Genomic DNA, 27,107 nt, shown 5'->3' with positions numbered 1-27,107 from the left:
AATTGGGTCACTAAGATGGTAGAGTAGAGCTTTGCATCCAGATTTAATAGAGCGATGGGTCGGTATGAAGAGCATAATTGTGGGTCTTTCCCCTGCTTGGGGATAACCATGACAATGGCTTCAGCCATCGAGCCAGTGACCTCTCCCCCCTTTGCCATAGTGTTGAAACGCCACGTTCGGTGTGGTATGAGGTCTGGGACAAAAGCTTTGTAAAATTGGGACATGAACCCGTCGGGCCCCAGGGCTTTGTGAGGCTTAAGTGATTTTATGGCAGCACCTACCTCCTCTTGGGAAATAGGAACGGTAAGTTTGTCATTCCAGACCTGGGAGACCTGGGGGAATTGTAATGTCTGATGGTAATCGTGCTGTTTGCTTGTGTCACGCGATTTTGCGGTGTAAAGGGTTTTGTAGAAGGAGCGAAAATCTCTGCCTTGCCCTCCTCTCTATGTGTCAGCTCACCGTCCCAGCTCAATATGCCTCCTACATATTCCCTTTCCCGTTGTTCCTTCAGTTATCTAGCAATAATAATAATAATACAGAGTTTTATAAAGCGCGAACAGCTACCTCACGAGGAGGTGTCCTGGCGCTATAGCAACAGTGTTGTGCCCGTTTAGGTAGAAGAGCTGGAGTCTAACGTGGTGCCTAGCGTGGTTGGGCAAACAGCCAGGTTTTCAGTAATCACTTAAAACTTGCTTTGGATGGAGCCTGTTAGAGAGCAGGGGGTAGCGAATTCCATAGTACCGCCACATTGGCCGAGAAGGTGCGTCCACCTACCCTGGCTCTTTTTGCTCTCGGGGCTGTAATGCGAACACTGTTGTTGGATCTAAGGGACCGGGCTTGGGTGTATCTTGGTAGTCTAGCTTTTAGGTAATTTGGGCAGTTGCCGAACAGAGATCTAAAAGCCAGGGTGAGTGCTTTAAATTTTATTCTGCTTGCCACTGGTAACCAGTGAAGGGAAAGGAGATGCGGAGAGATAGAGTGTTTGTAAGGAATCCTCATTAAAAGTCTCGCAGCCGCATTTTGGACCATTTGCAGTTGTCGTATAAGATACTTTGGTAAGCCCAGATACAAGCCATTGGCGTAATCCAGCCTTGAAGTAACTGTGGCATGGATTACAGTTTTTCGGCAGCTAGTTGGTAAAAGTCGGAGAATCTTGCGAAGATTTCTCAATTTGCTCATGCAGCAACCTGCCACTTGCTGGATGTGTGAAGCAAAGGACAGCTTGTCGTCCCACCGGACTCCAAGGTTTCTTGCTGAGTGGATGGGAGAGGGGGCGTGTCCCATCTCTGCCGGCCACCATAGTTCAGATGGTGGAGGGGGGCTTTTTCCGAAAAAGATCACCTCTGTCTTGCTGGCATTGAGTTTTAGTTTATTGGTGTTCATCCAGCAGGCCACGTCTTGTAGGCACCCCTTCAGACTCAGAAAGGATGTCTCTGACACCTCTGAATATGGAAACACCAGCTGGGTGTCATCGGCGTATGAAATTGCCTTGAACCCCCAGTTGGCAATTAGCGTGAAGAGTGGAGCAAGGTAAACATTAAATAGGAGTGGGCTCAGGGCCGAACCCTGGGGGACACCACAGCTGAGGGCTTTTGGAGAAGAGGAGACATTCTTTAGAGCCACCTTCTGAGTCCTTTGAGTCAGGTATGATTGTATCCACTCCAAAGCCTGGCTCTGGATGCCTAGCTTCGCCAGTCGCAACAGCAGAATATTGTGGTCGACCGTATCAAAGGCGGCCGACAGATCCAGGAGCACCAATATAGCTGACTCTCCCGAATCCATCGACCACCTCACTGACTCGGCCACCTCAATTAGTGCTGTTTTAGTGCTAAAACCGGGTCTAAAGCCTGATTGTGTCTCGTGTAATATATTGTTTTGCTCAACAAATTGATTCAATTGGCGCTGGATAATTTTCTCAAGCATTTTGCCTGGCGCTGCCAGGAGGGAGATTGGGCGGAGATTGTTGAGGTCCTTGGGGTCCCCATTTGGTTTTTTCTTTAGGGGGAGTAAAGTAGCATGTTTCCAGATATTCGGGAATGTCCCCGAAGAGATGGATGAATTCCATATATGCTGAATAGTGGGGGCCACGAAGTCGGCTATGCGACTCCAAAGTTTGGGAGGGCATGGGTCGTCCGGGGAGCCCGATTTGCATCGGCTGAGTTCTAGCTTAACTGTACTCAGGTCTATCGGAGCAAATTGTGTCAAGATAACGCGGTCCGATGTAGTGCCAGCTAGATCGTTTTTTTTCGTGATCTTCTCTGGGCCAAAGGACTCATAGACTTTCTTTATTTTAGAATCAAAGAAGTCAGATATGCTGTTACAGAATGAGACCGATGGGAGGACATCCCTCTCAACACTCATAGGTTTAAAGAAAGACTGTACTATTTTTAAAGTTTCCCTACTTGGGTGTTCAGCTTGCTGAATAGAGTTTGCATAGAACTGTTTTTTTGCTTTTCTAATAGCTCTATGCAATTTTTTGGATGCTTCCTTATAGTAAGTCTTCTCTAGAGGTTCGTAGTTTTTCCTCCATAAGCGTTCCAGTTTTTTGCAATCTGATTTTTGTAGTCTAAGCTCCTGAGAGAACCAGGGAGCAGATGGAGAGTCTCGTTTAGATATAGCGGCCGTCGCCGGGGCAATATCTGTTACCATATTGCCAATCCAGTCATTGAGTAGTCGGGCATTCGTCTCCACATTGGAGGTGAGGGTCGGAGGGTTCTGGGCAAGAACTGGACCCATGATATCGGGGACTAGTTTGCTCCACTGTCTTTTCATAAAAGAGCACTTGCTTTGCGCCGGTTTATCAACTGTTACTTTGATTAGGAATGGTATCAGAAAATGATCTGACCAAATTAGGGGTAGCGGTATATTTGCCGACACGTTTGGAATGTTGGTTATTATTAGGTCAAGCGTGTGGCCCGCTCTGTGTGTGGGGGCCTTATTAACGAGTCTGAGGTTACCTGAGATCAATGTAGATCTCAATAAATTTGCTGAAGGACAATCTGCCCTGTCCATGTGAACGTTGAAGTCACCGACAACAAGAAACTGAGGGTGAAGGAGGGAGCTTTGTATGATCATATCCATCAGAGTAGTGAGGTTGGATTCTTTCCCCCCCGGAGGCCTGTAGATAGCTAGTCCTGCTAGGGATAGCTGAGATCCCACCTGGAAGCAGAAATGTAGTCCCTCTAGACCCTGGGTGTATATGGGGGCGGAGGAGGTGAGTGTGAGCTGTTCTTTAAATATAACTGCCACTCCCCCCCCGACCGAGATATGCACATAATTTGTACCGTTGCAGGTGGGGGAGGGGTCGGCTTGGGGGCGTGGCCTAAGCGGCTTGGGGGCGTGGTCTAAGCAGGGGGCGTGGCCTCCGCTCGTGGCGAGGGCGCGAGGGAGCGCTGCTACGCTGTGACTGCTTGCTAGCAACAAGTGAGTGAAATTTTAAAAACTACACAAGTGTTCTGTGACAGTTTAAAGTTTAAAAACACAATTCAATCTGTGACACTCAAAGTTTTAAAAAGGATGCCTCGCTCCCGGCTTTCCGCCTCAGGAGCACAACTCTGAAATCTGCCTGGCACCCAAAATCGACGCCTTTGTAGTGGTCGGCTTGGGGGGCGTGGCCTAAGCGGCTTGGGGGCGTGGCCTAAGCAGGGGGCGTGGCCTCCGCTCGTGGCGAGGGAGCGCTGCTACGCTGTGACTGCTTGCTTGCAACAAGTGAGTGAAATTTTAAAAACTACACAAGTGTTCTGTGACAGTTTAAAGTTTAAAAACACAATTCAATCTGTGACACTCAAAGTTTTAAAAAGGATGCCTCGCTCCCGGCTTTCCGCCTCAGGAGCACAACTCTGAAATCTGCCTGGCGCCCAAAATCGACGCCTTTGTAGTGGCCGGCTTGGGGGCGTGGCCTAAGCGGCTTGGGGGCGTGGCCTACGCAAGGTGTTTGCCTATTTTGTTTCCCTGTGAGTTAGAAAGATGACGGAGTTTTAGGAGGTTGAATTCAGCCCTATTACTATAAATAGCTCTGACTTCCCCCATAAGGTGGTAAGGGTGCGAAGAGATTTTCTAGAGGGTTAGTTTTATGAGTGTTTTCAGCTATAGTGAGTTCGGCTTCTAGAGCTTCCCTCTCCTCAGTCCGTTGTTTGTTCAGGGTGGAGTTAGGGCAATGCATTGCCCCCGAAAGACTGCTTTAGACGAGTTCCATTTGGTGTACACTGAGGTATCTTCTGGGTTGTTTAATTTAAAAAAAAATATATGATTGTTTCTCTTACTTCCATGCAAAGCACTCTCCCTCTTGTGAGGGCAGCTGGAAAATAACATTTAGGGGATGTAGAGGCGTTGTTGCTCCATGTTAAAAAGATCGATATGAGACAGTGGCCCGATACTGAAAGAGGAAAGATCTTAGCCTCCCGAAGGGATCCCAGTAGATTCTGGCTAATAAAAATGTAGTCGAGTCGGGAATATGTATGGCGGACATGCGCATGCGAGTAAAAAGTGTAGTCGCGCGTCAGAGGGCAAAGGGTACGCCAGGCGTCTCTAAGGCCTAAGTCAGTATCGGTTGCTTGGTATCTACGGAAAAGGATCCTGTGTCCGATCGGTGAAGGTGGGGCTTTTCAGTGTGGCTTGCCATGTAAGATTAAAATCGCCCATTAGGATTGTTGATTATTGTGAGTGATGTTCTTTAATATACATCCTCACATCACTCACAATAATCGGTTTACTAAATTGATTGTGGAAGTATTTTTACTGTTTACAATTTGGTATGTGTGTCTAGTATGTTGTTCCAACTGGGACCACTTTATATACAACATTGACTACCCAGGTCCCAGTGCTAATGGGTTAACCCTTATTTTGTAACATTAGGATTGTTGGTCCTTCTGCAAAGTCCCGAATCCTCCCCACCAGTGTGTTTAAAAAGGACGCCTGTCCAGGGTTGGGGGCGTATGTTGTGATGAATGTGCAAAGTTTACCTTTTAACGTACCCTTGACCATAACCATACCAAAGGGGATGATGGACAGAGCATTTGAGCAAATCAAACACTCACCCTCAGTCAACTGATCTGGGTTTAATCCATCATCATTCCTTAGCTCTCTCCACCACCCCTGTTCAGACATGGCCATATGCAAATCAGTCTGACCCTGAGCCTCATGGGAACAGTCCAGCTCTAACTGCCAAATCATCTCTTCCTTGGACCGGAAACAAGCATCCTGGGACCTGTTTTGGGTTCATAACCCTTATCCGCCAGGCTATCTTGAATCCTGTGGCAAAGCGAGCAAGGGACTCACATCTGGGCATACCCTGCCAACTTAGGGCAAACAAAGCAATACCAAAGGGGATGATGGACGGAGTGTTTGAGCAAATCAAACATTCACCCCCAGTCAACTGATCTGACTTTAATCCATCATCATTCTTTAGCTCACTCCACCACCCCAGCTCAGACATGGCCATATGCAAATCAGTCAGACCTGTGCCTCATGGGAACAGTCCAGCCCGAACAGTTTCGATGTGATTGGACGAAACATCTGTCTCCTAGTCAGGGTGGCTAGTGATAGGTCTTGATAGGTGTTGCAGGAATGATCCTGGAAAGAGACCCTCCTCTTTTTCTGGGCTGCAAGAAGGACTGCTTACTTAACTTTACAGGAGTGGAATTTGGCAAGCACGTCTCACAGCCGTCTCTTTTCTCCGGTCGCCAGTCCTCCGACTCGGTGTACTCTTTCTAACTTGAGTGTCAGTGGGCGGATGATCTCCGTGCACAGACCCTCCAGAAAGGCTTCCGGATCCGGTCCCTCCGCCCCCTCTTCCATGTCTCGGATTCGTAGGTTTATGAGATCAGATTTTAGATGATTAATGGAGTCCATAAGGTCCTGACCTAGTTCTTTCCTTAGCTCCGTTTTAAAGTCTTGGGGCCCGATTCACAGAATGAACTTAGGACTCAATCCTAAACTTACTACTATTTTGGTATTCACAGAATGCACTTACTACATTTGGCATACACAGAATGCACTTACTACTTTTGGTATTCACAGAATGAACCTACTACTTTTGGTATTCACAGAAGTTAGGATTTTGTCTTAAGTTTGTCTTAAGACTGTCTTAAGTTTATCTTAAGTCTGTCTTAAGTCTGTCTTAAGTTTGTCTTAAGTCTGTCTTAAGTCTGTCTTGTTTGTCTTAAGACAAACTTAAGACAAAATCCTAACTTCTGTGAATACCAAAAGTAGTAAGTTCATTCTGTGAATGCCAAAAGTAGTAAGTGCATTCTGTGAATACCAAAATAGTAGTAAGCTTAGGATTGAGTCTTAAGTTCATTCTGTGAATCGGGCCCTTGGAAGGTAGCCATGAATGTCATCTTTTGTGAGGGCCATGGTGTCCGTTCTTGCTCCTTGGTCCGGAAGCGGGTGCGGATCAGCCGGCAGGAAGAAATCAGAGACTTTGCTCGTAGTTTTGCTCGACAACTTGTCTGGCGGCATAGGGACAGGCCCCGGGGTGCCCCCAGACAGTACATTGAGGGGACTTTACAAGTGTAGCGCTCAAAGGAGCAGGGTGGCCTCTGCGGTGGTGGCAGGTAGTTGGCCCCGGAGAGTTTTGATCACTATTCTCGTACTTGGCCGTAAGAGAATGGCGTTCCAAACAGTTAGAATGAGTCCGAGAGTGTCACACTGTGGGCGATTATCGCCAGGCAAAGGCAGACCCGCTGCGGCTGGTGTACACTAGTTCAGGGTAGAGGCGATCTTGTAGGTAGTGAGTGTCAACGCATGTTCTGTGCCGGACCTCCTGATTGCCAGTCAAGATATCGTTGGGTCTCTGAGGGAAGTAGGCAATCAATCCCTCCGCTACCACAGATCTTCCATGCCTGTAATCTGTATGCCTGCCCCTCCCGGTGGAACATGCTGAGTTCAATATGCTTGTAGGCTTTAGTGGAGGGGATTGCTTTGCGGTGCTCTAGCTCTTAGCAGGTGTATGTAGAGGCCTCCTACCTTCCACCTGCCTCTGCATTTAAGGGTGCGGTGGCCTGGTATTCATGTGAAGCCGCCCGCAGTGGAGTTCAGGCATTGCCAAGCCGCCATATTAGGGTCAGGCAAATGGCGAGACCCGGGCGATAGCAGAGTGGTCTCCTGGCCATACAGAAAGGTAGGACTTTGCGCACGGGGTTGCTCAGGCAGGAAATGTCATGCAGCCAGACCCCCAAGTAGTTCCACCACACCTGAGGTGTCCCACATTGTGGCTGGTCACAGCGGTTCCATGCTGTTGTCTACGCCGCTGAAAAAATTCTCTGTCATCACAGGACCTCTGGCTCTCCCGAGATTAGGGGGCGACCACCAGATGTCGAGGAGGGTAGGTGCACCCCGCGATAGCAGACCCGTGTTCTTTCCGCTGTCAGCTGGATCACACCTCTACTTAAGAGGCGGCGGGTGCCATTTTGGTGTGCGCTGGGGCTGCTCCAGCAAGGCTCCACTTCTGCGGTCAGGGGCAGACGAACAGTAATTCCAGGCTCTCAATGCATGTCTCAGTTGTTTAGCATGTGGGTGATGCAATTTGGGACAAGGCAAGCATTGTAGAACCACAGCTTGAGGCCCAGGACAGCCGGGAGTCGAAACGAGCTACGTCCGAGCGGCCATATTGCCCAGCCACGCCCCCTTCATTAATTTTTTTAACGTCCAGTAAAGGGTGAGAAGAGCCAGATGTTTTTGTTTAACCTGTCTAAACTAGCAGAAGGTGATAATGCCCCTTAGCGTAATATTTACCAAAGTGTTTCCCAGGTGTTTTAAACTGTTTGAAGCATTATCAAAAGGTTGCTTGTCTCCAAGAAAGACGGGGCAGATTTGGGGTGATGTCCATGACACAATGCTCAAGAGACACAATTTTCTGTTGAACAAGGGCATAATGTGTCACCTGACTGTAACACTCCTACAGGCATTCACATATAGAGTGATGGCGCATGTGATTACCAGCTCAGTTTACCATACTCACCTGGGCCCTTAAACATTCACACATTAAACCGGTAACCCTGCTTCAACTTAATTTCCTGCCTATCAGAATTTTATTCACTTTAGGACTTATACCTATACACCATGACTTACCAAATACTTTTCACCTGTGCTCTAAGTCCTAAGGATCGAAAGGGAGTTAGCATAATAGGTAGATTTTAACATTTACCTTCATAAATAACCACAGACTCAGGAAAAGTTTTAAACACTTTATCTATGCAATATTTAACGAGTCAGAGGCCATAATAGTGCAATCAGAAATTTTGCAAGTAAGAAAATTACTAAAACATAAAGTTTGCAAGAAGTTAAGGCAACACCTTTGGACATTGTTACCTGTGAAGGGTGAGAAAGGGAAACAATACAAGGACAACCCACACAGAATATATTTACCTAGAATGGTGTGAGGACCAACCCTGGCCACGGGCTGGGACAAAAGAAAAGCTCCCGACTAATCAGGTGCCAACGGGACAGGACAGGTGCAGAACAGGACAGGTAACCTCCACCAAGTGCAACGCCAGTGTCACACCCCTCTCTGCGGCAAATTTATAACCCAGACTGGGTAATTGATACTTCTCCCTAAGCAAACCCAGATTCTTCTGACCGAGTGCTTCGCCAGCACTCTGCTCTCGATTCTCCTTCAGCATAGGTTGGGTCAGTGACAGGTCCGTGACAAGTTGGACAAATCATCTAACTAAGCCTACCTTAGTTATACTATTTTCCAGGGCAATGTACCACCCCCAAATGTTGTGAATATGTGTGTTCCCTTCAATGTGATTGGTCAGAAAGGCAAGGAGAGGTCATCACACCATACTTGCTTTCCCATGAATTTAATCCATCCAGCAATATTTGTTTCAAATCATATACATTGTATTTCAATACAGTTCAATATTTCTTCCTCTCATGGGGTCAGACGGTCAGGTTCCCAGGAACATCTTGGGTAAGACGGGCCTGGCAGCTATTCAATGACACTGCTCGAGGTCTCTCAAGGCTCCTGACACATGCGCAATGGAAATTCAATATGGCGATTCAACCACTTTTCAGGCTCAAATACGAGCTATTGAAGAAGTCAAAGAGATACACACTAGAATACAAAAATAAATGAATGCACCTATTTCTACTCTAACCCCTTTACTTTATTTTAACTATATCATTAATAGTTAAGCAGAACACACAAGGTTTACTTCAAGCAGAAGCATGTGCATTAGTATGTGAAACATGAAGCTGCCATCTTTGGCACCAGTACGCAGCTGCAAGAATTTCCCACCTAAAGCGAAAGCCTTGCTTCATCAAGAGCATAGTGAATAAATAGTGTAATCTAAAAATAGAAAATAAATGCACTTCTTCAATTGTGGGGTATGGTTGTATGGGGTATGGTTGCTCCTTGGGTGTGTCTGTAAAATTGGCCTCTTGGCCTGAATATTTGTCCTGAATTGCAGTCCTGTCCAGAATTTGCCCCCATGCCAGGTGATCACACTATCCACTGGTTAAGGGGCGACACAACATCATGTAGCACAAGAGGAGTTCAAGTGTGATTACTTCCCCATCCCCAGTTTTCTGGGCTAGAGTCATAGAGCGTATCCTACACGTTCAGAATCCAGCTCACCCAACGTCTCCATGGTTTGGTGTACTTGTCTCATAGTAGCTGTAGAAGATGGAGCAAATAATAGAATAGTCTTGCAGGTGCCAAGGACTCCGCCCTGACCTTATCTTTGGAAGACACATGGCTATATCAAAGTGATGCACTTATTGTGGTATCCTTTGTGTCTATTGATGTGAAACTCACTTAAGGGTTCCTTAGGAGAAAGATCATGAGGAGCAAAGACCCTGAGCAGAGTGCTGTTATTGTTTGCCAAGAGGGAACCCAAAATTTCATATAAGAGTGACTGAGACGTCTCTCGAGCTACTAGTTATATTCATTGTGTATGTCCTGATGAAAGTGTTTCATTGCAAGGGACAGAGACAACAGAAATAACGATGAGTTATGTACAGTTCCTTATCCCTTGTTTGCAGAACTTTGATTATCATAGCCAATTTTACATGATTTGTATAATGTTGAAGTTTGACATAACATGTTCACAGAAGAACATTTGCTTGCTATTTTGTTCTACCCTTGCATCGCGCCTGACTAAGATGAACATAGGTGATTTGATGCGATTCCATGTTGTTTCTGTGACACAGCCGTATAGTAAGGTCTGACCAGGCACTTGCACATCAGGGGCCATTGGCAGACCATATGAAAGTCACATGCATAGCTTTTTTATTCATATCAATCTCTTTATGTTTTGGCCAGTGTCTAAAGTTGTCATCTGATCAGAAATAATCACTGTTACTTTTCAAGAAAAGAATTCAAATTTGTGAACTGTGATATTTCCCACTTGTTTTTTCACAGTGTGCTATGGCTGTTCATCTTAACACTGGTCTTCCTGGGCTTTTTTCTTGGGCTGTCTACCATCACACTCTTCCCCGAAATGCTTTCATGTGCATAGTAAGTAATAAACAATGTTCTTTCCGGTGGTTAAACCGTTACATTTAAAAAACTTTCAACGTGTTTCATTTATTAACGCGATGTTTTCTCCACCGTGATTTGCAGTAGAAAAGCTACTGAAGGCTGCCCAAACAGTGTCATGAAGTACACTAACATGCAACAGGTGTGTTCTGATTAGTCCTCGTCATATCCATTTATTTTACTGTAGTCCTTTGCCTTATTTAAGCGTGTATTCAATACTTTGTAATGCAACTAAGTTGACAAACCCAGTACGGGATCCAATGTAGAAGAATGACCCCCTATATTTTCACAGGAATGTTAGAAAACCATTTAAAAAAAAAAAAAAAAAGAACCCTCACCCACCAACCTAGTTGGTGGCATGCTTCATTATAGCGTTCCCAGTTGGGCTGTCGAGTGCAACCCAGCTGTGCTACAAGGCCTGGACTACAGGGAGAGGTTTTTTTTGTGAAAGGGACAAGTGCAAATCAAAAGTACCTCTGGGGAGTCCAATCGTTAATTTATATTCTTGGGTCTCTGGGGCACATTTAAAAATAAGGAACGGGATATGAATGAAGATAAAATTGGTCTTCTATGATCCCAATTACATGGTCTACATGTTTCAGCCTCAACAAAATAGTACTGAGGCTATCGCCAAGACCAAAACAAAGTGAAAGAAAAGTGTGCACACAAACTAAGGTGTGCAGTGATACAGTGACAACACCGTACTTACCGTTTACCACTGAGCTGTTAGCTAATCTGACACAATAAAACACAACACAGAATAAAAGACAATAGAGAATGAAAACAATATGAATACTGTCACTAAGGAGGGGTGTGCTGGAGGGAATACAAACACCTACTAAACTAGGTGAAGTTGTGTTTGTGGTTTAACATTAGTGTGAGGTCATTAAAAAGAGAAAGGATCCACATTACACCCATACACATAGGCAGCCAAATGAACACAGTGAATGCCACATGGTGCAAAAAGTCATGTACTAAGGCATGCCGGCGAGTGGAGCAAGGTGAATTTATGATGTGGCTGGGGCCTGAATTAGGCCCAACTAGTTTTTAAGTGCGGGACAGTTAAGTCCTGTAAATGGTGTGGCTTGGTTTAGACGTTTGTGCCAATGTATTTTGCAAGCAAAAAACGATGTGCTAAAACCATATAAAGATGCCAGTTTTTATGCGTTCTGCTAACGGCAATAGTAGAACAAATGTCCGAAAGGTAAGGCATACAACAGCTACAAGACTTAAGTAGCCAAATGTTCCCGGAGGTGGGCGGACTCCAATAGTCCGACACTGCGGGAAAAAGGAGATTGTCAACCCTCTAGATCAGGGGTCTCCAAACCGGTCCTGGAGGGCCGGATCCATACCAGGTTTTTAAAATTACTACATGTATCTCAATGGGGATATCCCAAAAATCTGGCATGGATCCGGCCCTCCAGGACCGGTTTGGAGACCCCTGCTCTAGATAATGTCAGCAGCGTGCAAGAAAATGGTCAAATAAGAGTCGGAGGCAAAACTTACTTCATTAAGGATGTCAATCCTCAGATACCTACAGTGGCCCTCGACTGGATCTTGGTGGTATCGCTTGCAGGCTAGAGTAGCGCATTTGTAGTGCAAATGCCGGAGGCCGGTGGATGTAGCCATGCCCATCGCGTAAGTATACGTTCACGGCATGTCATAAGGTGTTCGGCGCTTAGCACTGAAACGCTAATCTTGTTGTGTTAGAGGCCAACGGAAGTGAGGAAAAACGGCTTCGCTCCGTGTTGAAAAAAAGTGATATTGTCGGAAAGATTAAAAGACAGTTAGCTATATTGCACAATCAAAAGGAGTAGTTGGCCACTATGAGTCTTACTGTACAATTAAGGATGTATTACCTTACTACAGAGTGTGAAAAGAAAATGAAATCAAAATAATGTGCAAATAATGACTATTACTCAATCAAAAATATTTTAACCACATTGTGTCTTGATGTGGAGTAGACATAGGTTAAGGGAAAAATAGTTTACTGGGAAGAAGAAAGGAAGAGATTGCCAGTAGGCTTTGGGAAATTGAGAAACATGACCATTGCTAAATCGAAAATAGTAATTCGCAGACATAGAGTCAGTGCAACAAGAGTTGGTATGTGTGAATATGGGTGCGCTGCTGACATGTATACTAGACCTTTAAATGGTTTGGGAGGTCGAGGGTAAAGGAGCGGAACAGAGAATTCACCAGCACCGGGCTCGAGGGCACGAAAGAGTCCGCTGGTTTCGGCTTACAGGTAATGAGACAGGGAGCGTGCAATAAGTGTTTCAATGTCAAGTTGGTTTCGCCAAGTCCTGTTTATAGACTCTTAATCGAGTTCCAGGGTATGTTGTAGTTCAGGCCTATCTTGTTCGTGGATAGGCGATATACCAAACGTTGTTCCTTTTCAAATAGACAGTTTTGGAGATTCAGTCTGGGTGTGGAGGAGTCTAAGAAGATCTTTTATATCCTTGGGGAAGGTGGAGGTTGCAAGAAGATATTAGAGAACTGGGACAGGGGTTCCAGTAAAGAGCCTATACCGGACACGATAGGCCTGCTCGGTGGTGGGTTAGTCTTTTTATGTATTTTTGGCAGTGCATAAAAATAGGGTATTTTCACCTCACTGGTTGTCAAGAATTCAGCCTCGTGTTTGTAATGATGCCCTCCATTTCTGTATTTCCTACTGAGCCATGTATTTTAGCCTTTAGGCTTTCACTTGGATTTTGTTCAAGTCATTTGTAATTCCTTTGGTCATTGAGAAGACGGCTACATTCTGCTTGGTAGTCAACTTTGTTTTTGAGTACTATCCCTCCCCCTTTGTTGTCTGATCTGATGATAATGTGGTCATTGGACCTCAGGTTCGTAATGCCTCAAATTCTGTACTGATGGTATTTCTGAAAGGTTGGCCTTTTACTGCTGTTGCGATATAGTTAAATACAGCTTATTTGAAGGCAATGAGGTCAATTGGTTTGTTGTTAGGGGGAGAGGTAAAGGTTGACTTGATTCTCAGGCGTGCGTCACCCTGTTCTTCTTGAGGATCCCATGTTTGATGGCCCTCGAAAAATGCCTTAAGTTTGTCTTTTCGGAAGAACTGTGACAACTGGCAATGGAGTTTGAATTTGTCGAGTCTATAAGTGGGCATGAAACCTAGCCCTTTGTTGAGTAGATATTCCTCAATAGGGGTGAGGGTGTGGTAGGACAAGTTTGTCACTAAACTCTGTTGGAGCTGGGGCCGCTTGTTGGTCTCTTGTTCTCCTTCTTGTGTTGGCTCACGATTTATGGTCCTCTTCCTAATGTGCTTGTTGCTGTGGCCTTCTTCTACCTCCCCCTAAAAAAGGAAACCTTTGGTTGTTGTTCATGAAGGGGGGCTGTGGTTGCAAAAACGGTGGATTCCATCCAAATTGCATATGGGATTGGGCAGAGCATATGGACTAGAAAAGGCATCTGCCCACTTGGATGGAAATGTGGCCAAGGTTGTTGCCAGTTCTCTGTTCGTCCTCTTCCACCTTGTCTGTTCCTATAGCTTCCCCCACTAGAACCGCTGCTAGTTGACAGGTTATCATCAGAGGACCCCCTGACATCTCCAGTCGTCTTGCAGGTTTATAGTCAGGTTCTGAGCAGGGATATATTTTAGTGTAGGAACATTTCTAAAGATCTTTCTGAAATTTTTTAACTTTTGATTGGGTCAGATTTTCTTTGTATTCCGCCATCTCTTTGTTGACCTGAGCTAGTTTTTTCTTAAATGCAGTTAGGGTTGTTTTGAAATGATTTTCCATAGCCTGGATTTCTATGAGAATTGCATCCGAAAGGCGTTTGGCTGTCTGGATGATGAGAATGGTCCAAACTCTGGTACAATGCCAGGCTATTTAGTCCCAGTCCCTCCTTAATGCTGCATCTTCCAGGAAGATACGTGGGGCATTGGTAACAATGAATCCTTTGGGGGGGTTGTTGTTCCTCAGATACTCTGTGAGTATAAACCCGTGCAGGATTGTTCTGATTCTTGTCTTCTTTTTTTCAGTAAGATTTTCCCAGTCTGTACTCTGAGCTATGGTCTGTGCAACAATTAGATCAGCCATCAAAAGAGGGGCCGATAAAATCATGTTCTCGTCTAATTCCGTGAATGTGAGACCTGTGTTTTCTGCTAGATTTGGTGATGAATCACGAAAAGTAGTATTGAAAAAGAGAGAAAAGAGAGAGAAAACTCTCACAGCTGTGCACTGTCTTAATACCAGTGGCAACAAAGCGAGAGTAAAGAGTACTGGGAGCGTCTGTCTCCCTGAAAAAGCTCAATTTGCAAAAACGTGGACAAACCCGGTATGGGATCCAAAGTAGAAGAATGACCCCCTGTATCTTCACAGGTATGTTAGAAAATCATTTGTTTTTTTTAAAATGAACCCTCACCCACCAACCTAGTTGGTGGTATGCTTCATCATGGGGTTCTCAGCTGGGCTGCCAAGTGCAACTCAGCTGTGCTACTACGCCTGGACTACAGCAGAGCGGGTTGTATTTTGTTAGTGAAAGGGACAAGTGCAAATTAAAAGTACCTCCAGGGTGTCCTATCGTGAATTTTTATTCATGGGTCTCAGGGGCATGTTTAAAAATAAGGAACGGAATATGAATGAAGATAAAATTGGTCTTCTATTATCCCAATTACATGGTCTACATGTTTCAGCCTCAACCAAATAGTACTGAGGTTTTTGTCAGGACCAAATAAAGTAAAAGAAAAGTGTGCACCCACACTAAGGTGTGCAGTGATACAATGACAATACCGTACTTACAGTTTGCCGCTGAGCTGTTAGCTAATCTGAAACAATAAAACACAACACAGAATGAAAGACAATACAGAATAAAAACAGTATGAATACTTTCAGTAGGGAGGGTGTGCTGGAGGGAATACAAACACCCACTAAACTAGGTGAAGTTGTATTTGTGGTTTAACATTAGTGTGAGGTCATTAAAAACGGAACGGATCCACATTACACCCATACACACAGGCACGCAAATGTACACAGTATATTCCATATTGCTCGAAACGTCGTGTACTAAGGCATGCCGCCGAATGGAGCGAGGAGTACTTCTGAATGGATTAAAAGGATTACTAAAGCTAAACTAATATATATTAATAATTCAATCATAATAATGGTTATAATAACGAGTATTGTGCTAATGTTAAAGTTTTGTAAATGAATTCTTTTTAGGGGTTTTATATGTGATAGTAGTAACAAGAAGAAGCAGACGATGAGACAAATGTCAAAGGAAGGGATTGCTCCTGATGAACAAATTGCTGTCACTTACAATAACATGAGAGCATCACAGACGGATGATTTGAAAAATCAATAATGGTGACCGACATATTGTAGTCAGATTATTGTGATAATTAATAATGATCAAAGGTAGATCTGTGAGGGCCTACTTTTGTATTAAAATAACAGTACCTAATTTATGTTTGCTTTAATTAGCATAACAAGGTCGCAGTAGGCCACGCTCCAAAAGAGTGCATGTTAGCTGAACTAACTATAACAAGGGAATTTCTATGGTTTTGTACGAGTGAAATGTCCAACTAACTATAATGTCCCTGAAACCTATGTTTTTTTCAGTGAATTTCTAAGGTTTTTTAAATGTTCATTTCTAACTATAATGTGCCTAAAACCTATGGTTTTTTCAGTGAATTTCAATGTTTTTTAAATGCTAACTTCTAACTATAACGTCCCTGAAACCTATGTTTTTTTCAGTGAATTTCAATGGTTTTTTTAAATGCAAATTTTTAACTATAACATCCCAGAAACCTATGGTGTAAATAAAGGTAAAATCTCAGACCACCTCTCTGCAACGCAGCTCTGTGGCGCTTACTGGAAGTACCTGGTGGACTAGTTGTGTGCCATTGTTTTGCATGCTGTCGTAGAGCAACCATGCCACTTGGGCCCCAGGGGACAGTTTTGTTTATAATTAAACTAAATTGTTCAAGCAATTGACTGCCCAGTAAAGGAATTGTTGCGTAAAAAGCGCACAGACTACCACCTTGTGGATTCTTCCATGAAGGGCAGCACTACATTTTTTTTACATGCAAGTGTCTTTTTGCGGTTTCTTCACATGTTAAGTGTCTGACCCATGGGTAGCTTGGAGACTTCACAAGTAGAGCAGTGCGTCCTTCAACTAAATGCAAAGCGTAAAAGTGCATTGTGGCTTGTTTTTTCCTCGTTCAAAAAAGAGTAGCCCACTGCTAAATCTAAATAACGATGAGACACTTTGTGTTTTTAGATTATTGCAGGCACTAATTCACTAATCTCTGACATAATTACTAGCTTATTTGAAGTAGGGGTATAGCATTAGCCACAAGTACTTTTAGCAACCCCCTTGAAGTACAATTTCATTAGCGTACCTCTGCATTGTGATTGTTGGATAACCAAAACTGGGAGGCATACAGTATTTATTTTCAAACGGAGGATAGGGTGTTATTAACGATTTTCATATTTGCCAAAAAATACATCTTACTATGTAAGAAAGAGAGGAAAGCTACGAGAGATCTCTTGCCCACAGTGTGACGGTCTTCAAGAAAATGAGGTCTGACTAAACAAGGGCAACAGGCGAGGTTCAATCTTGTTTGGCCAGGGACTGCCTAAACCCCCCCCTTCCTTTATCAATTATTTTGAACATGACATGAGAGGGATTTCTTTGGAAATGGGGGTCGTACAACCCTGGCAGTATTTATTAAACATAAAAAGAAACAAAATTTAAATAAACAATATTTACATGATTACGCAGAAAACTTTCCATCACATTGATTACAATTGATATATTCAGATATCAGATGGCTAACCTTAACAGAATTCTAGTACAAAGTATTTCCTATCCGAATCTAACATATTAACCATAATCATACAGTAATTACTTTCCCTTATCAATTAACCAGGCCCTCCAGTTGGAGTGAGTATGTGCAGAGGGCCCGTTTACTATGAGGGTACTTCCCCCCCCCCCCCCCCGGTTACCCCTGTACGCTCTATTAACTCCATTAAAGGGGGCCCTTGCATCTCTGCGCCGTTTACTGGCGTTGTGCTGGGTGGCCAACCAGCCTAGAGAAAGCGTGACTCACCCCTCGCCCGCACCCATCTAGCCAACAGCTGTAACTGCCCTTGGAGTTCTAGGAGAGACCACTTATCCCTCCCCTTGGGCAACCCAATTCAAGAATGGCGCCACCCTCTAAGGACCTTAAATGTATTGCTCACCAATCATGACCTTACCGCCTGACCAAGGAATAGCACTAAATACGACGATTGTTGACCTGTAAACGGGATAAAGTTCTAAGGAACAAAAACATATTAGTATGACACACCTGTAATCCATTACATTTGGAACAAACCTGTGAAAAAACCTTCATAAGTCACAATACCAATCATCTGCTTCAGGGGATGGTGGGTGGGGAAAAAGAATTACAGCCTCTCTAGAGGCTGGAGGGGAAGGCCGTGGAGTGCGGAGTCAAAGAGGCAGACTCCCACGCTCCCCGGCCTTTTAACCTCTTACTTGCCAGGCTGGTTCTAACCGGCCTGGCCTTTGCTCCCTGGTGACCCGGAAGTGATTCACTCACTTCCGGGTCACTGGGGGACCCAGGGTCCAATCGGCATTAAGGCACGCCTGTCGTGTCATTGTAGCCCGACAGGCTTGCCCCAACACCGAGAGAGGGTGAGGGCCGGTGCACCCGCCATACTTGTGGCGGGGCCAATGCTGGCCCGCCTTTCTCTATGTCTAGGGACTAGGACTGTATAACCCCCCATTCCTTTATCAAACATTATTAACATGACATGAGAGGGATTTCTTTGGAAGCGGGGGTCGTACAACCCCCAGTCGTATTTATTAAACATAAAAATAAACAAAAAAGTGAACATGTGCAGAGGGCCCGTTTACCGTAAGGGTCCTTGCCCCCCCCCTGTTACCCCATACACTCTATTAACTCAATTAAAGGGGACCCTTGCATCTCTGTGCCGTTTACTGGCGTCATTGTGCACATGCGGGGTGGCCAACCAGCCCAGAGTAAGCGTGACTCCCCCCTCCCCAGCACCCATGTAGCCAACAGGCTGTACCTGCCCCTGGGGTTCTAGGAGAGACCACTTGTCCCTCCCTTGGGTGACCCCATTCAAGAATGGCGCCGCCCTCTTAGGACCTTAAATTTACTGCTCACCAATCATGACCCTACCGCCACAGGCCAGCGTAGTTGACCGACTATCTGGCCCCCCTACCCTACTACACTGAAAGGTCATGCCCTGTCCCTAAAACTCACTAGCCGAGACATTATATTTTCTAACAGGATTTCATTCCCTACCCTAGTCAAGTGGACCCAATCTTTTAAGAAACATGGCTCACCCCTGATACACCGGTGTGTGATCGTCTTTAGCTGAGGAGACCTGAACAATTTTCCTATTTTATTGTTGATCCTCCGTACTGAGTGATTTAATGCTTTTACAGAATCTCCCCCCTCCATTTAAATCTGGGTACCATCTGAGACCATACTATGGTGCAGCCCTGGCATGTCTTAGCTAGCCACTCTACTTCTGAGATTATGTCTTCCATCAAGCCTCTTCTACCCAGATTTGCCAGATCGTTCCCACCCAAGGTAAGATAACTATGCTGGGTGGAGCCCCATGTATACCCAAAAGCTCTGTAACGAAACCCCTGAACTGACTAAGGCAGAGACCCCCTTTTCCATGGAATGATACCTTAAAACCGGCCTGCTCAACTCTGTGTCTGTAATTTCCTGAAAGAAAAACTGCATTCAAACGCCCTACATATGAGTGGCCAATGACCCAAACAACATGTGATCCTGCTTCCTGTGGATGTGCCGGTCCTTGTATTGTATCTTGCTGCTGGTGCACCGACACCAGTTTCCCCCCTGTGTCATTGTAGCTGACAGGCTTGCCCCAACACCGAGAGATGGTGGGGGCCGTGCGCCCGCCATACATGTGGTGGGGCCGATGCCGGCCCGCCTTTCTCTTCCTCTTTTTATCTGAGGCATTATTCAGGCATTGCTTGGGGAGTGCATCCTGATTGCGGCACCTGTGATTCAAATCTATATCGGAGTGCTGACTGAACTCCATGATCTGGTCCGTGTGCAGGATTTATGGAGGGAGTTTAAGGTAAACACGACTGAGTCTCCTGAACCAGCACACCTAATGCACCAATAAAATACGCTTAGCTCACCACCCCGCCCCCATAGCCTCATGCTGCAGTCTCATGGAAGGTACAGTAGCGGAGCTACCAGCACACAAGTATTGGACCAAACCAAAGCATCCTTACTTCAGACCCCCTCCAAACACCCCCTACACCCCCATGCACTCTAGTGTCAGAAGACCCACTTGTTGTGCCTGAGGCTAAACCGATCGGCAGCCGCAGCTCAGATAAGGCAGACACGATCGTCCAGTTGTGAGAGTATTACAAATCGCAGCAGTGCCCCCAACCCCCGCCACCCCCTACCAACCCCCAGGACGGCAGGGAATGAGAAATGTTGTGCGCCATGGTGCAAGGCATGAGTTTGGGCTGGGGGATATAAACGCAATAAGGTGAAGGAAGGAGAAAACCTGGGTTGGGGGCACAATGCAGCTACTAAGGAAGTGGAGGGTGCAAATTCGGGGTTTAATCCGCTTGCAAAAAAAGAGAATACATGGACATTTATAAGGCTGGGTGAAATCACGCCAGCAAAGCAGCTCAAAGGAAGACTGGGTATAGCCGGCTCTTTTTTATGCGCCTTCGGGTGGCCATGTGCCGAAAAAATGCACGACACCGACCTCAGCGAGGAGAGAGGGACCGCAACATCACACACAGCAGAGAGCATTAGTATGCATACCATTCGTTGGGGCATATGACAGTGGGACATCCTCCCTGCAGTTTTTGAACACAGGGTTTTGTATTTTCCTCACTGCGAGTAATCGCTTCTTTTTTTCACTTCCAGTCCCTTTGCAGAAATAATTCAAACAAATGGGTCTGCGTACGGTGTGCCCCGCAACACCAAACCAGAAATTTCACACAGAACAGACCAGAAGATCGAGCGTTGTCAACAATAATAGAATGAAATATTTGTTTTCAGTGCATTGGCAGGCAGAAGGTTCTTTCCCCAAGTCCTGTCCGTAAAAACCCAGTCGTCAAAATCCGTGATTTTTTAAAATCGCTACATTTGGAAGTCGGTGATTTTTGGTATCGGTGTGAAGCGGATCTCGCCAAAGGGGTAGAAATGCTGGTAAGTTAGGAGGTGAGGGGTTGCTGCTTATCCGAAGAAAATGAAGCTGCAGGCATAGTGCTAATATCGGCCACACTCACCAGCTCTCCCGCAGCAACATACAGGTAGCATAAATAAGCAGACAAGACAACTTTTTGGTGGAGAAAATTGCTGCAGGTTTATTAGCATACTAAATATGCCAACATGGTGGGTTATCTTACAGGCAATCTAAAGGCAAGCCGCCCCTTGCGGCCTACCACCTGATGGGCCAACTTGCATCGTGGCCTTAGCCAATCGGTGCTTAGTGGTTGTGGGGAGGGGATAGCCCCTCCCACTTCCGATGAACCATCGGTCCACCTCCTTACTTACGCCCCCCACGAGGTTGCTAATTTGCACCTTGTAGTCTTATTCTAGGGTGCATTACTTCGCCACATTGACCAGACAATTTCATAGTTCTTTTCGATTGATCCCTGGCGAACATAGCAATGGTGTCACAACAGGTTTGAGGGAATAAATGTATGGTGCCGGTTATTAGACACTGCCCCCTTTAGTGAAGTGACAACTTGTGCAGCCTACCCTGCTTGCTGAACCTTTGACTGGTCACAGAATATGTGACATAAGCACGGGTGTCCTCGTGTACCTGCTGTGTAAGAGGGGGAACAACATGAACTAATACTTGCCCCTTCTTGAGCAGTGGGAACGCCAAAACAATCCTTCTTCGATCATTGTAGCCAAAATTTGCTCTGACCCTATGTTACCCTCAGCTTATTGCACTGCAACCCACAAGTTAGCCGGCAGCTTTCACAAATTCCGGGCTCCCTGGCTATAGGGCAGGTCTTTTTGTCTGTCCTGGATGGTCTCGAGAATCCATCTCTTGGTGCATGCTAGCAACCCTTAACATTATCACATTAGTTGGACAAGCCCACTGCCTGGCCGCAAGCTTAGCTAACGTTGCCAACGTTGGCGTTATGCCGTCATGGTGTTTAGCTTCCCTTTGCTCCAAGGGAGAGAAGCCCTGCTTGGCGGTGTGTGTACTGAAGGAGATGTGTCCTGGAAGTACCATTGATATGACTTCAAATGTCACTACTTCGCAGTACTTGGTGTGTTTAATAAAATTAATAACAGGTCCAACCCATCACTCTGGCATTCCTTGCTTACTTAGGCATGTTGGATTGACGGGATTGACAGGATTCTGTGAAATATGTAAATATGTAAGCTATCTCCCTTTGCATACCCTCCCATTACCACTGGTTTTTTCTCTTTGGCACGTCACTAATTGTCTCCATCATGCATTTAAGGCCAGTTTGAGTTCTGCTCAAGGCAACATCCCTTCTAACACACTGCGTTGAGTAACTACTTATGTTTATCTCTTGTACAAGTGGTCCCCGTTTGTCTGGCACTCGTTGGACCCAAGGAAGCTTTTAACAAGCACCCTATCAAATGTATATACTTGTTGCGCAACTAGGGGAACTATTACTTCCTCACTACATACTTCCCGGCCTGCAAAAGGTATCCCTACTTTAGTACCTGAATAACCACTAAATAAATACTGTCTAGGTAAAAGCTCACCAGTGCACCTAGCCAAGGGCCCTCCTCTGCATGTCAACCCCTGTTGTTGAGTTTTCGACTGTTGATTTTGCCTGCCCACATCCGGACCCTTCCAGTAAAACCAGCCAAACCAATCGCCTACCTGGCCATTAACGTGCCAACATGTGTCCAATGAGAAGTTAGAGGCTTTATTGTATCAGCCAGACCCGAAGTGGAGACAGAGCTGAATGGTCTTAGTGAGGTCAGACTAGAGGAGGTATGTGTGGCTAATGCAGGCCCAAAATCCGTGCAAATTGATAATGCATCACCATAGTGCCAATGGGCCTGAGTAAAAGAAACCGGCAATGCTGTGATACAACTTATGTTATGTCTCAGCGAGGGCCAGAATGTAGGAGGTATATGTGTGGCTTGTGCAGGCATAACTAATCTGCAGGGCTACCCAGCTTGTTCAGGCAGTGTGCTGAATATTGCCTGGTACTTAGCCGCTATGTCATTGCCTCCCTATATTTACTACATAAGGGAGCACTACCCTACAACAAGCCCATCTGTTGGCTTAGTCAATGCTTCTTAGTTGCATAAGATAAATAAGCCACAATTATAGCTTTCTTGCATAGCCAACCGAGAGCTAGCTCCCCATCCATGGCTGCCAAGGTTTCAACTGCTATATGTGAAATTTCCATCATTCCAGTGCACTATGAGTGACATTTAAACAACTATGAATTACACTTTCTTGCTAACAATCAAACCATGAAAATGAGGGAGACATATCGATATCAGTAATTACGCCCATTTGACCAACAAGAAACTCAAAGAAGACCAAGGTTTAAGGCTGCTTTTGTGAGATATTCCTGAGCTTGGAGTGTGCATGTGTCAGACAGTAACATTTATTTGATACTTTGGGAGTCAAAGTGCCTGGTGTGGTCTGAGGCTGAGGCAGATTGAGCAGCATATCACAAATATACAGTCAGTCTGAACAGCCTGGCACCGTAAGTAAAGGAGATGGGCGCCTGCAAACTACAAGCCTTGCGCGATGTACACACCTTGCGCTGAGGGGGGAACCGGCTCGTGCCGGCTTCGCCTCATACTGAGCACGGCACTCACTGACACATGGTGCAATCATCAAGCTGCACCCCAAAGGCCCCCTAAACAGCAGCTGCACCTAGAGAGAGCACTGCCCTCCACTACCCGGGAACATGAGGCCCGAATCTGCCCCTCTCGAGCACAGGACACCAACAAGGTGAACAGCCCCAATATGATGTAGTAGTATACTGAAAATGCAATGATTCTGGACAGGTGGCACATGTGCTTGCAAAGAACACAGTCCCTTATCAAAATTACGCCAACCAAGTACAAGTCTCTTTTTATTCTTCTCAACCTGTGAGAGCAAAACTAACACCAACGGTCGCACTACCGACCCACAGAGCTCCGATTACCGAGCCCAGTATGCCTCCCTGCGAAGCTTCACCATGCGCTGCTTGGGCCATGTATTACACCCTTACAACATCACTAAAAGGTTTCTTTTAGTTCAAAACAGAACCTCCTATATGCTAGTTGGTAGAGTCACCTATTATTTTCATTACTATTAGTGAGCTGCTGCTGTGTTAACGTATTGCAAAAACGTCACCATCCACGAATATTGTATGGAAACACATTTACAAATTGGGAGCGTATGCCTGTGCACTGTCAGTACTTTTCCCAAAGTGGGCATGAAAGAGCTGGACTGTATCAAATTGAAAACTGATCCAAACAGGGGCCCCCAAATAAGTTTCTACCAAGGACAACTGATAATAATACTGCATGTGCTGTTGTGCACGAGTATGCACTGCTGACCTGGTTTGGAAATTATATGAATTGTGCCCACTGTAGCGCCACTGCACCCTTTCGCTGAATGACAACTTACGTAGTTCACCCTGCAGCTGACCTTGTTGCTTAATACAGCCCCATGATGCCCTTGCCTGTCAGTCACAGACCCTGCCAACATAATGCCCCGCAGCATGTTGGGAGGGGAGAGTCCCACCTACCAGTTTGCGTTTCTATCATACCTCTACTGAAGCTCCAGTTCATGTAAAGTGTGTGTCACTGTCCTGGCAAGGCATACCCAGTAACCCGTCCCAATCTGTAAATGTGGTCATTATGGGCATTTGCACCATCCACTGTATTTCATTTCTGTAGTGTTGTGGACCTCAGTATTAGTGAACATCCTACCAGTGAACTAAGAGACCTTCTAATTGCATCTGTGTCCTACATGAGGCCTAGAGCGACATTGCAGTCTGCTAAATCAAACACAAGTGGGTTCTTAAAAGAACACATATCGACTCGCATGAAAGCACTCCCATGTGTGATGAACACAAGGAAGCGAGTTGAAATACAAATGTGCCTGTGATCACACAGTTGGGTCAAGTGGGAAGCCTGGACTGACCTCCAGTTTTAAGTATGTGCAGACCGCGCCCCTGACGGCCAAACCACATCATATCCTTCAAGGGACCAGCGTGCCCACCCGCCGATACCAAGCCCAGGGGGCACCTTCTTAGCCAATATACTTCTCACAGCACAATACACAGATTGCTCAATACACCCAGCCGCCTACTGAAAATAATTGGAAATAAATGAGACATGTGACCGCTGCCCATGATGGCGTTGTATGTATAATGAGGGGGGGGGGGCTCGAAAAGCCTGATTCGTTGCACTTACCCACGGGTACTGTCAATGGCACTGGACAAGTGCCCTGGCACTTCTATTAAATAAAAATGAATGCCTTGCATTACTGGTTTATTTTTTTGTGAACTTAGATGCCCCAGTCCTGCTGGTCCTATTACCAGGAAATGTGCCTTTCTTTGCAGGCCGAGACACCTTATGTGTGGTTGCACAATGTGACCACACATGAGTAATGCACCCGGTGTCCCCTCTTGTGTACTTGCAACCATAAAACCTTGTGTAAACCTGCCCCCGGTGACACCGCCTGAGTACTTGCCCCCAGGTCCCCCTGTGCTTGAGGGAGCTATTCTGTGCCTAGGTGGTGTGCCTCCCGACTGGTATTTTGCTGTTTCTGTCATTGCATTCGGATATATGATCCAGCAAGATCATACCTGACATGTCAGGGTTGTTGGCTTTGTCAAGGTTGTTAGTTACATAAGATAAATAAGCAGCAACTGAGCTTGTAAATATTATTGCAAACTTTTTACTTGAGCGCCCTGACACAGACAATATTGCTTATGATGCAGCAAGAACATCATACCTGCCTTGAACATTCTGTTTTTACCCGTTTATATTGTAAGCTGCAATGCTGCATTTGCATTTGGTTACAGCGGAGAAGCACCGACTTACTGATTCAAATTATTGGCTGATATTGCTGTGAACATTCGTATGATCGCTTCTTACCCCTCGCGTGATTTTGTAAACTGCGGTTAACTGTGCCAGTCATTTAACTGTGGATGGCAGGGAATGGGATCAAACATTGGAGATAGCTGTCAAATTAATGGACTGCTATAAGTGACAATTCCATAATTTCCGTGTAACAAGTGTTAATTCACCGATTTGAGAGAAAGACGCAAAGAAGGAGATGAAAACATGTAGCTATCAGACGATGCCCCAATTAGAGAACAAAACCCTTGAGGTGATCGTACCACAGCTGAAAAGCACCATACACGGGAGGGCCCTTAGTGCTGTACGTTTGCAGGTTTTTTTGGGGGGGGACCGACCCGAGCTGCCCCCCCCCCCTCCCAGAAGCAGCTTGTGGTGAGTGTAGGATTTTATGTTAGGATTAAAATCCCTGGTGTAAGAACGGCCTTAACTTTACTGACTGTGGAATGAGAACTGGTGCATGAAAGGACAGTCCTTTAAACTTCCACTTTATACTCCAACTTTCGAAGCTGCAACTGACTGTAAATGAAGGTTTTCACAACTGACATTAAAGATAATGTAGCTCCTCCCTAAATTGAGCCAGATTTCAGCAACACCATCAGCTCGGACTTGGGCAAGCACTCCCTACGCATAAGCACTGCTTATCTATTATTCCGATTGAAAGCCCATATTTTGTTATCAGCCGATCTGTGTCTCTGCCAATATTGGCAACCCCATACAGTTTCAAACACCGGAAGATTGTTTGATTCGCCCAGAATCACAGGCTGCAAGCTGACGCTTAGACTCGAACTTAGCTCCCTGGTTCCAAGGTCAGCTGCAATAACCATTATGCCAGATCCTCTCCCTAAGGCTGTCACTTGTTACCAACATATAACAATATTGTAACTGCTGAGAGTACTTCCTCGAATAACTCTGTTTGTGTGGATTCTGCTCACTTCTCTGTCAGGGCTTACACAAAAACATCCTGCTTGTATTCCCAGTCGGACAAGGAGAGGGGGAGGGCGCTTTGCCCTCTGTCTCCTTCCTCCCCCCTGCCGCAGCAGGCCTGCACGGGCAAACCGCAAGACCAAAAGAGTTGAATGCGCATGGCTTGGACAACTCTGCCCCCAATGTCTGTCCACGTGAAGTAGTGTGGCTCACTGGTTAGAGGCGGCAGACCCGAGAGCAGAGGACGGCCCGGGACCAAGGTTCGATTCCTGGCGCGGCAGGTTTCTGGACCAGGGTCAGCGGACTCGATAATTCTCGCCTCGGTGCCCACTCTGATCAGCGATCACACTCGGCAACTCTGGGCATTAGCTTGCCTCATCTTCACTAACGGCCCCACCAGACCGCCGGGGATGCCTGGTCTCACCCTGGAGATACCCATTAAGGGACCATCTCTCAGGGAAGCCAGGAAGGGTTTCGCAGCGGTCGAAGCGCCTTGGGACTCTCCGGGTAAGTAGTGCGCTATATAAATGCCTATACATACATACATACACGTTCCCCGTGGTACGGCTGAAGGGAAACACCCCACTCCGGAAATGTTCT

At 45.8% G+C, this 27,107-nt stretch overlaps 1 protein-coding gene across 1 annotated transcript in view; it reads left to right on the top strand.

The window, feature by feature from the left end:
- Nucleotides 1–27,107, top strand: part of LOC147668727 (MFS-type transporter SLC18B1-like) — a 1,155,733-nt gene that overhangs the window by 654,912 nt on the left and 473,714 nt on the right. Inside the window, exon 10 of the mRNA XM_086948472.1 lies at nt 10,367–10,462. Coding sequence (XP_086804598.1) covers nt 10,367–10,462 — 96 coding nt within the window. The remainder of the gene's footprint in view (nt 1–10,366; nt 10,463–27,107) is intronic.

This window comes from Lissotriton vulgaris, unplaced genomic scaffold, assembly GCF_964263255.1.
Source record: "Lissotriton vulgaris unplaced genomic scaffold, aLisVul1.2 SCAFFOLD_386, whole genome shotgun sequence".
NCBI lineage: Eukaryota > Metazoa > Chordata > Amphibia > Caudata > Salamandridae > Lissotriton > Lissotriton vulgaris.
The sequence above is the reverse complement of the archived record's forward strand: the minus strand, read 5'-3'. Positions and strand labels throughout refer to the sequence as shown.